The sequence below is a fragment of the Eptatretus burgeri genome, chromosome 18 (genome assembly GCF_056783735.1).
Source record: "Eptatretus burgeri isolate ZD-2024b chromosome 18, Ebu_testis_v1, whole genome shotgun sequence".
NCBI classification, from domain to species: Eukaryota; Metazoa; Chordata; class Myxini; order Myxiniformes; family Myxinidae; genus Eptatretus; species Eptatretus burgeri.
In genome coordinates this window covers 33,702,844-33,717,843 of record NC_140978.1, presented here as the reverse complement: position 1 = coordinate 33,717,843, position 15,000 = coordinate 33,702,844, and the positions used below count along the sequence as shown (strand labels likewise).

The following is a 15,000-nucleotide window of genomic DNA, read 5'->3' as shown; positions in this document are numbered from 1 at the left end:
TGCACAATCTGTCCGTCCGTCGCCTATTTCGACTTCTGCAACCAAACCACTAAGCTAATCTGGCTGAAATTTGGCAGCAATGTTCCCCGCCTGACTGGTAACAGGGATTGCAAAGCTTGTTCCGGTCACGTGACTTTAAGTAGGTCAAAATGGCGGACTTAGTAAATTCCTTGAAAAATCTTCTTCTCCAAACCCACCAGTCAGTGTGCTACCAAATTTGGGCTACAACATTAGGACAGGGCAGGGATGCTAAATCGCGGAGTTCATGCTGATCACATGACCAGAAGTGTGTCAAAATGGTCGACTGAGTCCGTTCTTGGGGAAATCGTGTGAATCCCTTCATAAATCTTGTCCAAACCAACCAGTCACAACGCTTCCAAATTTGAGTTACAACATGAGGCCAGGGTAGGGATGTTAATTTGTGGGGGTCGTGCCGATCACATGACCAAAAGTAAGTCAAAATGGCCAACTTGCTCAATTTTTTTTTTGGAAAATCGTGTAAATTCCTTCAAAAATCTTCTTATCTAGACCCACCAGCCAGAATGCTACCAAATTTGGGTTATAGTATTAGGACAGGGCCCTGATAAGCTACAGGTCCAGTGGTCCTTTTTTTATTAAAGATACCAACCAGCAATATTTAATATATACAGCCAACTTAACATCCGCTTTAAATAGTCAACTAGCTTGCTGCACCATGGAGCACCAGCATGCACCAGAATGACAGTTTCAGTCACATCCAATTTCACCATGGGGCAAACACAAGACCGTATATTTCACAACTGGACACGCCATTAAAATAGGCTGTTGCTTTGTAAACATTGTTCTTCTTCATTTGTTTGCAGAACAAAGCTGTGCGGTAGCATCATTGACTGAGGGTCGTGGGCTCTGCCGCTGATGCAAAGCCATCAGCTGGTTCGAGCAGGAATTTGTAATTTGTTCAGGGTGCCGGTGATAGCTCGCCTACTCTTCGCGAACATTCATGAGATTTTTGATGTCCATCAACGAATGCTGGCAGACAGGATGCCCAGTAACGTGCATCCGAGGTTGGGCACAGACGTTGGTGAATCATCCTGCCTGTGAAACTCTGGGATGACCGGGTCATTTGTAAACATTTAAAACAGCGTTAAAAGACTGGATCGGTCTTCCAAGCATACCATGGGTGTGCATGCATTTCTCATGCGGCGGTGGTAAACTATGAGAATTCAAGAAATGGATTTGATGCACATTTTTTTTTCACAACTAACGCAACTAACAATCTATTTCCCCACCTTTGCTTTCCTTTATGGCAACGTCACAGTGCTGCAGCCTTTGACAAATCGTGGCCTTCACGTCTCCACGTTCCAACAACATGGGGATACGACTGATAGATTGTGATGAAAACACAACGAAACAGCAACATCATTTATAAGGGAGATCAGGCAAACTTCAAAAGTGTCGCAGACTGTATGAGATTCTTGCCAGATAAACATTTATTACAGAATTCCTGCTTTCTTGCCAAAATGGAAAGGAGAAGAAAATTCATTTTCTGGACTTTTCACTTTCCCTATTAGAGACTTCTTGGCAAATACAAGTAGGCAACGCTTGATAATCCAGCCTGAAACCAGGCCTTAAGAAAAGCAATCCAGCATTGTGTGAACTGCCATAAGGACATCAGTGAGAGGGATTCTTTCAGATAGGGATGTCATCATCTCGGTGATATCGTATCACGCAATGTGGGGTATGTTTTTAAAAGCTGAGATCATCATTCTGTGTTGGTCATCAGTTTTAGTGTGTCAAGGAATATCTATTTTTTTTTTGGTTCACGACAAGGAAAAACGAATCATTTCCAACGAAGGAACGTGGCTTTGAATGAACTGATATATGACCTGGCATTTTGCTGCACAATGCAACTGGATTGGACATTCATTCGTGTTGTCTCAGCTGTGTAGCACTCAATTTTAAAAATGATTCACCCTTGAGAGGCATTGTGGAGATTACGTTTTTTGGATACAAAATCTTAGCTCATGGAAGAGCGAGGTGAAAGAGGGCAAAAAAAAGGCAATGTACTGACAGTGAGACGACAGGATGGCTGCAACAAACAAGGGAATGAACGAACAGGCAAAGAGGACAAAGAGAGAACGAGAGAGAGAGGGAGAGGGGGGGTGGGAGGCAACGCAGTAACCTGCAAGAAGATTATTGGGTTAGGAGAGTGATTACGGGAAGAAAAGATTGTGGGTAAGGAGGGAGGATTATATGAGATTGTGGTGTACCGTCAAGTTGAGCAATGGAGTAGAGAGTGAGAGTGAACAGCCTCAGGAAGGCCGTTCCATAATCGGTCCGAAAGAGTAACAAGAGAGAATGAGATGTACCGTAAGCCTAGAGTTGGGGAGTTTAACAAGGTGGCGATTACTGGAACCAGTGGGTGTGTGTCCTGAACGACCCAGGGAGGGTCAGATGGCTCAGAGAGCAGAAGGAGCAAGACTGGAGAAGGGGCAGGAGTAAACATATCAATAATGTTGATAGCTTAAAATTCCGCAGATTCCAGGGGAGACAGAAGTGACACTGTCTACCAGTCCACGGGTGAGAGCAATACTCCATGAAGATCTGGGCGAAGGCCTTGTAGGCTGTGGTGAGTTATAACTCCAGCGAATGAAACAATGATGAAGGATTCCCCACCTGCATCTGGCTTTAGATGCTGGCTTTGATATATGGACAATCCAAGAGAGGTTGTTGCTGATGATGAGACCGACAAGTTAAAGAAACTGAAACTCCAGTCCAGTACCTGACTGTGGAAATGGGGAGATGTACAGTATGTGTTTATTTTGTGTACAAAGTCAAGGCTCATGGAAGAGCTAGAACAGAGAATGGATCACGATGCAATTGAACAAAATGAACAGCAGAAAGAGAGGGGGGAAACACACCAACAGCAGGGTTGAGAGACAAAATAGATGGGGATGGACAAATCATGGATGTGGGTAAGAATGAGGGTTAGGGGAAGACATATAGGGTTGACAAGATGGTGACAGAAGCAGACTCTCAGGAAGGAACAAGAATGACCACACTGTGGTCCCAATCAGTGTGACCACTCCTCATTTTCATAAATGCCAAGGTGAGCCAACGACAAAAGCCAATAATTCACAAGGTTTCGGAAAAGCGATGATAATAGAAAACCGATATAAAACCAAGATGCCAAGTTGAACAACGACTCGCCAAGATCTTGTGAAAAAAGCCAAGGAGTGGTCACACTGGTCCCAACCTGCGACACTACATACATATATATATATATATATATATATATATATATATATATATATATATATATATACATATTCACCTCCTCTGTCCACTCAACTCCCTCATCCTTCCTGTTGAACAGCTCATCTTACACTGTCGAATCGCTCATTAACCTGGTGTCGTGCTGTGCAGTGTTCCCATGTGAATGAATAAGATCAGAGAGATAAAATTCACAGTGATTCCAAACAGGGGATTTATTTTATATCTGTTACCTCAGTTTTGGTGTGTGTGTGTGTGTGTGTGTATGTGTGTATGTGTGTATGTGTGTGTGTGTGTGTGTGTGTGTGTGTGTGTGTGTGTGTGTGTGTGTGTGTGTGTGTGTGTGCGCGCGTGCGTGCGTGCGTGTCTTCCACCCTCCTGCTCTCTCTCTCTCTCTCTCTCTCTCTCTCTCTCTCTCTCTCTCTCTCTCTCTCTCTCTCTCTCTCTCTCTCTCTCTCTCTCTCTCTCTCTCTCTCTCTCTCTCTCTCTCTCTCTCTCTCTGTGCTAATCTCTGTACGTGGTAATTCGAGTGAATTGGCATTAAAAAAAATCGATTGGGATTTGTGCATTTAAAACACCCTTAAAAGTTGAAAGCACAATTGGGAAACCCAATTCATGCATTTTTCAACAATCAACTCGAAACCTCCCATCCCTCATCCATGTCAGCCTCCGACACGGTTGTATCAGAACGAGCTGATTTGTCACCTGGTCACGGATTGTTTAAGCAAAATATGGGGCTGTTCAAAAATTCCATAACGTTCTTTTTTTAAAGGGAGACACGTACAGGCCTATTGTACTTTACTTATAATTTTTATTGGACACATGAGAATATTTTTCGGGGGCCCTCATCGGGATTAACCTGAACGGTGGAATCAGCAGAGGCCAACAGGTCTAACGTGTTGGACCCACGATCAAACCAAGATGTCTGGGAGACAGGATTTGGCAATCCTTGCAAAGTGACGGTGTGAGTCAGAGATTTGTAAGGACTGAAAGTTGTGTTCCATTTGACAAGCCAGCAGCTAATCAATTCTGGATTATCAGGAAGTGAGGCAGCTGTTGGCTGTGATGCAACAGAAGTGGTTGGCTGGAAAGTTTGTCATTAACATGTCCCAAAGGGAGGACGAACTGTTTCCAGAAATGCAGGTTGGAAAAGTTCACAGATTGAGTCAGACCAAAGGAATCGCAGAACGACTTACAGCAATGTCATGGTTAGTTGTTGCAGAGCCAATTCCCAGCCAACTAGTATGATGGCAGTTGCAGTCGCCACAGAGGAAGAAGAGCAAGTTAAACAGTAGGTGTATCCTAATTGAACCATATGGAGTAGAAAGAAATTTGAACACAATGTCATCTATTATATTAGAAGGATGGAATACCACACAGACAAACACGAGGTGATTGCGGAGAGGAATGTTTCGCCAAAGGTAGCTGTTTGGGCAAGTTTGTGTTAGTCCATCCATTTGACAGTGAGGAATGGAATACTTTTGGTTCAGTTACGCAATCAGTTTGTGATGGACCCAGATTCAAGTTCACCTAAAATAACTCAACAGCACTAAAGAGTAGGAAGAAGGTTAAAATTTACACAACACCTCATTAAAACCGACAACTGAGGGGAACAAACATTCTTGCAATTCCTCAATGGTATAATGAAAGCTCCAGGTTGTCTCACACAATGCATTCTTCCTGCTAGTACAACTATAACTGATTTTTCGATTTGTTTGTTGCTTTCTTTTGCAGGGCAATGAACTATTGACAACAAAGGTGGCCACAACGAGTTCACATGGGTGAAAGCCCTTGCAGAATGTCCCATGCACACATCAAGCCAATTAACCATGAGGTTGACATCATTTCAGAATATCTCTGGACAAGAGGAATGTCAACAATTGAAATGAACATGCGATTACAACATACACAATATCACTAATAGTTTCTGAACAAAGTTTTGAAAATGATGGAATGGTCAAAAATGTTGCCAACATCATTTTTGTGATCAAAGAAAATAAAAATAGAAAGCACCTGAAAATGTAAAGCATGTTCGCTTTGTTTTTGGACTCTTCTTTTTTCCGTATTCTAAACCCTACCTTTGACCTTTTGAACAATTTCTCAAATTGTATTATCCAGGCCAGGTCAGGGATTGGAGCATGCGCCGGAGCAGCGCGTAACTGCGTCAACTTTCTGCCGGTACTCCAGGGGCCTCCGTCTGGCCATCCCCCAGGCAGATGCCTGGCCCATCCCCATCTCCTTGAGATGCTGGTCAACCTGCTGTAACCACGAGATATGTGGTCAGCTCAATGGCCTCCACCACTCACAAGACTCCCTCGCTGACAGAATCTGGTGAGCAGGACCAGCATCAGGAAGACGAGCCACATGTCCATACAGCCGCAGCTGGTGCTCATGGACTATGCAGGTAACAAATCTCATTTGAGTCTCTCTCAGCAACCGCTCATTGGACACAAAGTCCGAACAGTAATGGCCAAGGATTCTCAGAAGAGACCTGGTACCAAAGGAATTAAATTTCTGCCTCAGATCCTTGGTCAAAGTTCAAGTCTCACATCCATCGTGCAAGACTGGAAGCACCAAGGACCTGGAGACTCAAACATTCGTCCTCCCACACAGGTCCCGGCAGCATCACACTCCATGATCCAGAGAATCCATGACTCCACAGGCCTGACCCAGAAATCTGTTGACCTTTGGCTCACAGCCAGCAGAGACATGAATGTCACTGCCAAGGTAAGTGAATTTCTCCGTGACCTCAACATCCTCACCACAAACAGGTCCAGACAGGACAGTAGCATCCAAGATGTCATTGAAAGCCTCGATCTTAGTTTTGACTCAACAAACCCATAATCCCAGCAGTTCTGACTCCACATTCAGCACTAGAGGGCCCAAAAAGGACATCTAGAGTCTCCGCAAAGAAGACTGCATCAGCTGCGAAATCAAGGTCAGAGATCTTGACATTCCCAAATGATGCACCGCAGCTTGATCTCTCCGACATCCTCCCGAGAATCCAGTCCATACAAGTGCTGAAAATTTTGGATGCCAGTACACACCCTTGACGAACTCCAGTAACAACTGTAAATAAGTCAGAGATGGTATCACAACATCTCTCAGCACTATCAGTACCACAGTGCAGTTCAGACATCAGATTGATCAGTTTTGGTGGCACCCCAAGAAGACCAAGAATCCTCCAGAGGGCATCCCGATTCTCTCAATCAAATGCTTCACAGAGATGAACATAGGCTGCAAGCAGCCCTGATGAAAATCTCGACTGCGATCGCTGAGGACCTGGAAAGCAAGGATATGGACAATCGTTGACCTCTTTGGTGTAAAGCGTGACTACTCTGGACGTTGGTGCTCAAGCAGATGTTGGCGAACCCTCTCAAGAATTATCCGAGCAAAGACCTTGCCCAGCACTCAGAGCAGCGTCACCCCTCGGTAGTTGTTTCAGTCCTGGCGATCACCCTTCCCTGTCCAGAGCGGGACAACAAGGCCCCTCTTCCAGTCAGTTGGGATGATGCCTGTGTTCCAGACAGAGCACAGAACTGCATGCAATTGCATGAGTACAGCATTTCCACTAGCCGTGGGAAGTTCAGCATGGTTTCCAGAAATCCCTGGAGCTTTACCCCATTTTAACCGGTTCACCACAGCCTGTGTTTCCACAAACAAAGTTGGATCACAATTGATTGGAGGGTCAGCAATAGGGATTGTAACGCCCCTGACATGCAACTCGACAGCTGGTGGTTCAGCCTGGTCTAGCCACTCAAAGTAGACACTCCACAAAGTGGTCTTGAAGACACTCCACAACTCTTCAGGATCCCCCAAAGCACCGAGAACCCCCAAATCCCCACTTAGCCTTTTCGCAAACTCCTCAGCTACCCTCTCATCCTTGACCTTGCCAACATCCAGCCTCGGCTGGGATGGTACCATTCTCCTGGATTGAAGCTGAAACTTTAGAGTTGCTCCAAGCCTGTGGTCAGTATTGAGCAACTGAGCACTCCAGGAGACCCTGGAGTTCTGGATTATCTTCCAGTGAGTGTCAACGAGCACATGGTCAATATCCTTTGCCACACCGCCAGCATTGGAATACCAAGTCCAGCGATGAGTCTCTGGGCACTGAAACCATGAACCAACCACACTTAGTGCTATTCTGGTTCACAGTTCCAGACCAATGGGGACCAACACATGTCTCATAACCATCCCTATCAGTTCCATTCTAAGCAGTGAAATTCACCAAGACTAGAAGTGTATCTCGTCTGGGGCACTGATCAACGCCAAACTCGAGTGTGGCATAGAATGCATCCTTCATGGTGAAATCATTCGCCTGAGTCGGAGCATATGCAGAGACCAGGGAAATGATATACAAGGAGTGATGAATGAATCATTGGAGTCAGCATTTTGGACACAGCAACAGCAACTTCTTGGGCATGGTAACCATAAGAGCAACCAGACCAAGAGTAGGTGTAACCACCCGCCATGATCTCGCCGCAATCTAGTCTTCAAACCTCAGACAGCACAGCATTACCAATGTCCAAACACTTGAGCTCAGATGATAACAGAGACAGGTGATCATCCTCTCTGAGAGATAGGACATTCGAGGCACCCACCCGAAAGGACCACCTCAGGTTAACCCAAGGAGACTGCTGTCTGGTGGATGAGACCTCAGCACCACCCATACACACACGACCGCAATCTGACCCTGGAAGGTTACCCCTGTGGTTTCCCTCCTAAAATCAAAGATTGGGGCCCCAAAGGCTTTGTCCCAATCCCTTCATCCAGTGAGCTGTCCTGCGAAGGGCAGATGCACAGCAGGTACTCCCATGTAGTGGGTTTTCAGATTTTTTTTTAAATGCTTTTGGAATGTTTTGCAGAATGAAGGGTTTTACGGTGGCTGGAGTGCAAATCCTGCCACCAACCTCCGAATAAAAAGTAACCCAAGATGCTCCTTCATCCTTTGTATTCTCCATATTCCCATTATAAAGCTTTGTTGAATATTTGATGACAAAAGCTCAAAAGATAAAAATGTTGCAGCTTACAAAAGCTCAAATCTAATATCGAAAAGTTGTTCGGACTCAGCATGCCGACATGCATGCGTCCAGCCATGAACATGGCTGCTTCTAGAGAAAATTAAAATTTCAGGTCAATTGGATAAAAATTGACGATTTTACGTGATGCTGACATTTGACCTTTTGACCAAATTATTAATTTGTCTTCTGCATGTTCTCATAAAGTTTTGTTGAAAATTTGATGACAAAAGCTCAAATGGTTAAAAACAAACTTACAGCCCGGACAGACACACAGACAAACAGAAGTGATGGCAAAACTGCATCTCCTGTTGAGCGGGAGGATGGGCTCATAAAAGTAAAGTTAAAAAATAATGTTCATTCTTTTCAAAAATTCAGAAAAATAATGTCGCAAGGTACATTTTGTTTCCCTTTTTGTTACTACATCAATGACATCAACAGTAAACATCTCCGGTTATCGAGGTATCTCGTTCCGTCAAGTCATGTCAGACTTCTTGTGATATTCATGATCAGATTTCTCCAAACATCCCTCGATCCTGTACGGATTTCTGAATATCTTGCAGAGACAGCTTGGTTGCATCTTTTACACAATCCATTAAACACATGTAAGGTCTATCTTTTACTCTTCCTCTTCTTCTTCCCTCAATCATACCCAGCATGGTTGACTTCTTCAGACTTTCGTTTTCTACATGCATGCTGTGTCCGTCGTATGACGGCTTCTGGTTTATCATCAGCACTTCTAGTTCGTGTACATGGTGGTTTAACTTCTTAAAGCACAAATTTGTTTTTCCTTGTTGTAGTTCATCGGATTTGTAACATTAGTCTCCAACACCACACTTCAAAACGGTGAATCTTCTTCCGTTCTTTCTTTTTCACCATCCACGACTCATACCCATACGTTGCAACTGGACATACCAGAGCATTCCCCAGCCTCCTCTTGGTTTGTTTAATCACATCTTTGTCAATCCGGACATTGTTGTTCTCTCCCCGACACGAACCGCCTATTAATTTCTACACTACATTCGCCACTCACTATAATCCTTGAACCCATGAAGATGAAACTTTCCTCCTGATCATCTCCCAATCTGAACAAGTCGATCATTAAATAGGTTTAAATTATGACCGGCTTTTTCACTCTCCTTCGTTGCTGTCTGCAGCAGTTTCGTCAAGTCATCTTCACTTACTGCCAACAGAGTGGTATCATCAGCATAGCTCAGATTGTGGTTCCTCCAATCCTGACTCCAACCTCTATGTCATCCAAGTTTGATTTCCTCACGACATACTCGTTAGACAAATTGAACAAGTCAGGAGAGATAATGAACCCCTGTTTAACCCCTTTTCCAATTACAAACCATTCTGTCTCTCCATACTGTTCTTACTGTAGCTTCTTGTTTAGGGTACTGGCTAATCAGTCATATCAGGTACTTATTATCAGACTTTTTATCAGACATATCCATGGGGGTCAGACATACCTGGTATTGAGACATTAATACATGATACGTCCAGGGTCATTTGTCTTGAGACATGCATGAGACATTTGATAAAGGGTGGGCCAAAACGGGCCTACCTGCAAGCTGTTATCAGACCATCCATCTCTCCACGATTGCTCCTCCGGCGTCGTGATGTTATCCCTGCCTCTTTCGAGATCCTCTTGCACACTCAGGTTGGACATCAACCTCTCCTGGTCTTTTAACTGCCTGTAAGAGAGAAAAAAAACTTTTCATCTATGAAGAAAACACTGTGCAACTGCTTGAAAAGGACAGATAGACATCACAAGATATGTTAGAAAAGAAACAAAACAGACATTAAGTATAAGTGCACTTGGTAGAGCGCATACCACCAAATTCTAATGCAAGATCCACAAGAACACATATAGCCAAATACATTTTTGAAATATCATGCTACATATCGTTTTTGAGCCCTCGCTTTCAATGGTGAAGAATCACCTAAAAAATTTGAGTTGTTGGATCTGGATTCAGATCTTCAGCAAAACTGAATCAATTTGTCGTGGTCACACACCCAACCTGTCCACCAAGTTTCATTTGAATCAGTCCACAACTGTTTGAGATATTTTGTACACAAACAACCAGACAAACAAGAACAAGATGTCGTGCAGAGCATGATGCTTGCAAAATCAACCCACCTCTCCAAAGGTTGCCAAGGATACATCAAATTGTCAATTTCATGAAGATTAAAATTGACAATCTCAATCAAAGCTCAGGTCAATCGGATGAAAATTAATTTTTTCTCAGATTGAAATTGATTTTAGAAGTTTGACTTTGAGTTGACCTTTGACCTTTTGATCTCCAAAATAGTTTCCCAATCCAGTGATGGACTATGCAAACCCAGTTTAACTTCCAAGTTAATCGGATGTAAATTGATGATTTTGCAGTTGAAAATTGATGATTATAGTAGTTTGACCTTGAGTTGACCTTTTCCCCTTTTGATCTCAAAAGTAGTTGGTTTCCCAATTCAGTGATGGTCTCTGCAATTGCTGTTTACATTTTAAGTCAATCGGATGAAAATTGACAGTTTTTTAGATAAAAATTGTTGATTTTAGAAGTTTGTCCTTGAGTTGACCTTTGACCTTTTGACCTCAAAATAGTCGGTTTCCCAATTCAGTGATGCAATTTGCAAATATTGTTCAAATTTCAAGTGAATCAGATAAAATATGATGATTTTTGGAAATTTGACATCAAGATGACCTTTGATCTCTGACCTCAAAATCAAGAGGCTTCTCAGTTGAGACTACCTCAACAACTTGGTAAAATTTCATGATCGGTTTGGAATTGTGACCTGTTGGTGACAAACACAGACAGATAGACAAACAGATGGAATAACAAAATCAACTGACCAATATTCTTGAAAAATCTTCCATTTTGCAAGTAGCAAACAAACAAACAAACAAACGGACAGAAAAGGGTGAAAATGTAACCGACATCCACCGTCGGTGGAGGAGTTCAAAAGCACAATCCATCAGGACAACTCAACTTTTACAGTTCATCTTCAGGAAAATGAGTGAAGGTTCATCGGTCTGAATGTCAAAGTAATATAACCATTTTTTGCGCAAACTAAAGTTATAACATCTTGTTACGGGGTAAGCATGCCTATTTACACAGCTTTGTTGCTCACTGAATAACTTGTACACCTGTGGTTATGATTGGCCTCAACCCAAGACGTGCAAGAGGCTCCATCAAGATCGGCTTCAATAAATAATGAAAATTAGTTCTGCCATGATACCAATTGTTGTAGCCATTTGTCCTAAAGCTCTCAAAACTCAACTGATTTTGGTGGGAAATTTGGAATTCCCTAAACCTAATACCTACGATGCAATTCTTGAAAGCGGCTTTTCAGCATTTGGCCCGACAAGTGTTCCTTTGTTTACGCTGAAGTGAGAGATTAATGGTGCTTTTTACTTCCAGGTAACCTCATCATGCATATTAATTACAGGTGAAATCCATAGGTGTGTACACTACAGTGGCTACAATTACTTTTGCAAGTAGTGCTTCACAGATACATCGGTGACCCACAGCGACTCGTGCAACAGTGGCCGAGTCAGAGGAATCGCTTTATCCAATATAATAAATGCAAACGTATTAGCAAGTGTTACTAGAAGGCTGAGCAGGATAGTGAAAGAATGCAGGACGTGTGTAGATGGATCGTCACTTGTTATAATCTATATCTATTAAAGCACAGCTCAAAACTATTCCAGATGAACTCCGGCTTCATGCCTGGAATGCATGTGCGAGGGACAGGGTTGAAAAGGTTGTGCAGAGGTTAGCATTGGAAGCAGTCAGTCTGTGGGCGAAGGCTGAAACTTTGAGATGTAAAAAACATAATATGGTTAAATGAGCCTTGAAAAGGGCAGGTTTGTCCATTAAACAACACATGTGGACACCTCGCCCAGAGGAGAAAGGTTTTGGTTCCCCGTACTTGTATCATATTCCATGCTATTATTTGTTCACTTAACTGAATCTGTCCATTTATCTGATACTTGAGATGCATGGAGCATCTGACATGGTCTAAACTCGAAGGGGTCATGCAGTCAGGTCAATGTGTCATGATGCCATGGGTTTATATATATATATATATATATATATATATATATATATATATATATATATATATATATATATATATATATATTCGTTTGCATGACAGATGGGACATCAGTGTTTAAATTCCTGCTGTGATGAGCGGCGTTCTCTACAATGCAGCACTCACGTTTGGTCGGATCCCTCCTAGCAGTCTACCTCAATCCTAGATTAGTCTTGAATATTTATTGTACAAATAATATTGTTTCCATCAACAGAATTTCTTTAGCAAACAAAGAGACGATTTCAAAGGAAAATTAAACCCATCTCATGCAACTCAATTATTAGTGACCGGAAGCCGTTGATTGAGCAAAACGACTCTTCCATTTGCCAAGATTGTTTAATACAAAACTAACTAAATAATCACCAGAATCGACACACATGGACATCTCATAAAGATGAATGAAGGACAATGTGGACCTCAAGCCAAAACTTGGAAACGTCCAAATACCATTCCATAATGCCAAAGAAGCAATTAAACCGGCACAAGTCACATGTTCAATCACAGCATTAAGTACATTACAAAACCCAGATGGAAGCTTCGAATAAATCAAAAGTTAACGTAAACTATTTTTGGGTTCCTTAATGCAGTTTATACTCCTCGGCTGAAACGGAGAAAGCAACACATGCTCATTTATAGTTCCAATCATCATGAGGGCCGTGCAATACATTTTGGCAATTTAGCATTGCCAACAAATCAAATTTACTTGGCACAGTCAAAACCATTCTGCATCAAGTTCGACCAAGGCACGCGCACACGTACACACGCACACACATGTGCACACACACGTGCGTGCGCACACAAACACACACACACACACACACCTGAAAGAGAAACACAATTACAAAGCTAATTCCAATTTCTAAATTGCAGCTAATTTAGAAGTAGACAACCTTACATTTACAGTATACACCACTTGCTCACTCCAACTTGGACTTGGCTACCATTCTAAGCAGCCTCAATTACACAATTACAGGTATCTTGGAGGCAAGATGCTGCATTCAGAATGAAGAGTCTCGGTGGTGTAATGGTTAGAGAATCTGCTCTGAGTCTGGGAGGTCGGTGGTTGCCGAATCCTAAAAAGACTTTCATAAAAAATGGTGCATGCTGCTTCCTTGCTTGATGCTTAGCATTTACAAAGGATAGAGCACAGAGAAACAACCATAGGATGGTAATAATAGTGCAGGCTTTGATGGGCGAAATGGTCTTCTCCTGTGTAGAAGTTCCCTGAGAGGGATCATATTAATTATTCAATTAAATTTAAAAATACGTCAACAGAGCTGGTGTATGTGAGTGTGTGCAGGACGAATGCCACCATTTTAAAGGGTAAGATTCCTTCCTCAAATGATCAGTTCTGGCATTTGTATATGACTGGGTTAAATATATATATATATATATATATATATATATATATATATATATATATATATATATATATATATATATATATATATATATATATACAGTAGACTAGGCGTAAGTCGTCATCATCGGGACCAAGAAAAAAGTGACGACTTAGAAATGTGACGACTTACGCATATGCGAACATTCATGATGACTGTGGGGTGAAGGATAAAGTCTCGCTTGGCCTGGACACATATGTGTGAGAGCCGGCTATTGTACCAAAAGGAAAACACAATCCTCGGGGCATAGGTAGGGGTTCATTGGTGAGTTGGAAAGTGACCAAGCAAAGATGGAATTCATGAATCAGTTTATCAAAAGTAAAGATAATGAACAACTGTAAGACAACTCATATACCATCGGTGATGGTATGGTGACAAATTACATGACACACAGTCATCGTAGTGATGATTACCACTCAATGCCTATGTGTGAGTGAGTGCGGTAATGTCCAAAACAAGCCAAGATAAAACCATTATCGGACTTCAACACGAAGCTTGATTGATCCTTTACTCCTTTGCGAAGTAATCCGTTATGTTTGACTGCCTCAAACTCTTGGGCATCTGGTGCATGAGAAAGGACTCAAACCGGTCATTGTATTCCATGATGTTGTCTGGGCAATCCTCCACAAAAAGACAGTATCGGCACATCACATCCAGACAGTATCGGCGAATCCATGCTGCCTGATTCGCCGCACCTTTTGACCTTGCCGATTCCCCACCTCATTTTGAATCTGTCTATCCAGTGCATCGGAAAGGTCTCGGCATCATCATACCCGAGGTCTGCAGCGAATTTACATGCCTTCAGCAGAAACATTTCACCGTCCAACCGAATATTTGGCTGAGCCGACATTTGCCGAAACCAGATGATGAGCGCGTCATCGACATCTTCAAAGGACAAACATTTCACGCGTTTCACACTTCCCACCGGCCTCGTGATCTTCTCCACTTGTCCAAATATGTTGCCCTTATTCTTCAAGATATCGTTCAATGTCTGTCGTTTGATGTCCAACTTCTCAGCTATGGCTGTTTTCTTCATCAGTGGGTTTGCCTCGCAAAACTGGATAATGTCGTATTTTTCTTGGTAGGTTTTAGTTGTAAGCTTACGCTTAGTCGCCATTGTCCTGCCTGCAGTGCGATCAACGTGTGCACGCAGTTATAAATAGCCTATCACTGGTGGTGTAAACCAATGAGCGAGCATCACGATTCCATGAAATCAGGCTTCTCACGAGGCA

General features: G+C 42.6%; 1 protein-coding gene across 4 annotated transcripts in view; it reads right to left on the bottom strand.

The window, feature by feature from the left end:
* LOC147008854 (ERC protein 2-like) overlaps nt 1-15,000 on the bottom strand; it is a 498,963-nt gene that overhangs the window by 310,652 nt on the left and 173,311 nt on the right. For all 4 annotated transcript variants that reach the window (XM_085864636.1, XM_085864633.1, XM_085864635.1 and 1 more), the window contains exon 15: nt 9,838-9,967. In XM_085864636.1, coding sequence (XP_085720762.1) covers nt 9,838-9,967 — 130 coding nt within the window. The remainder of the gene's footprint in view (nt 1-9,837; nt 9,968-15,000) is intronic.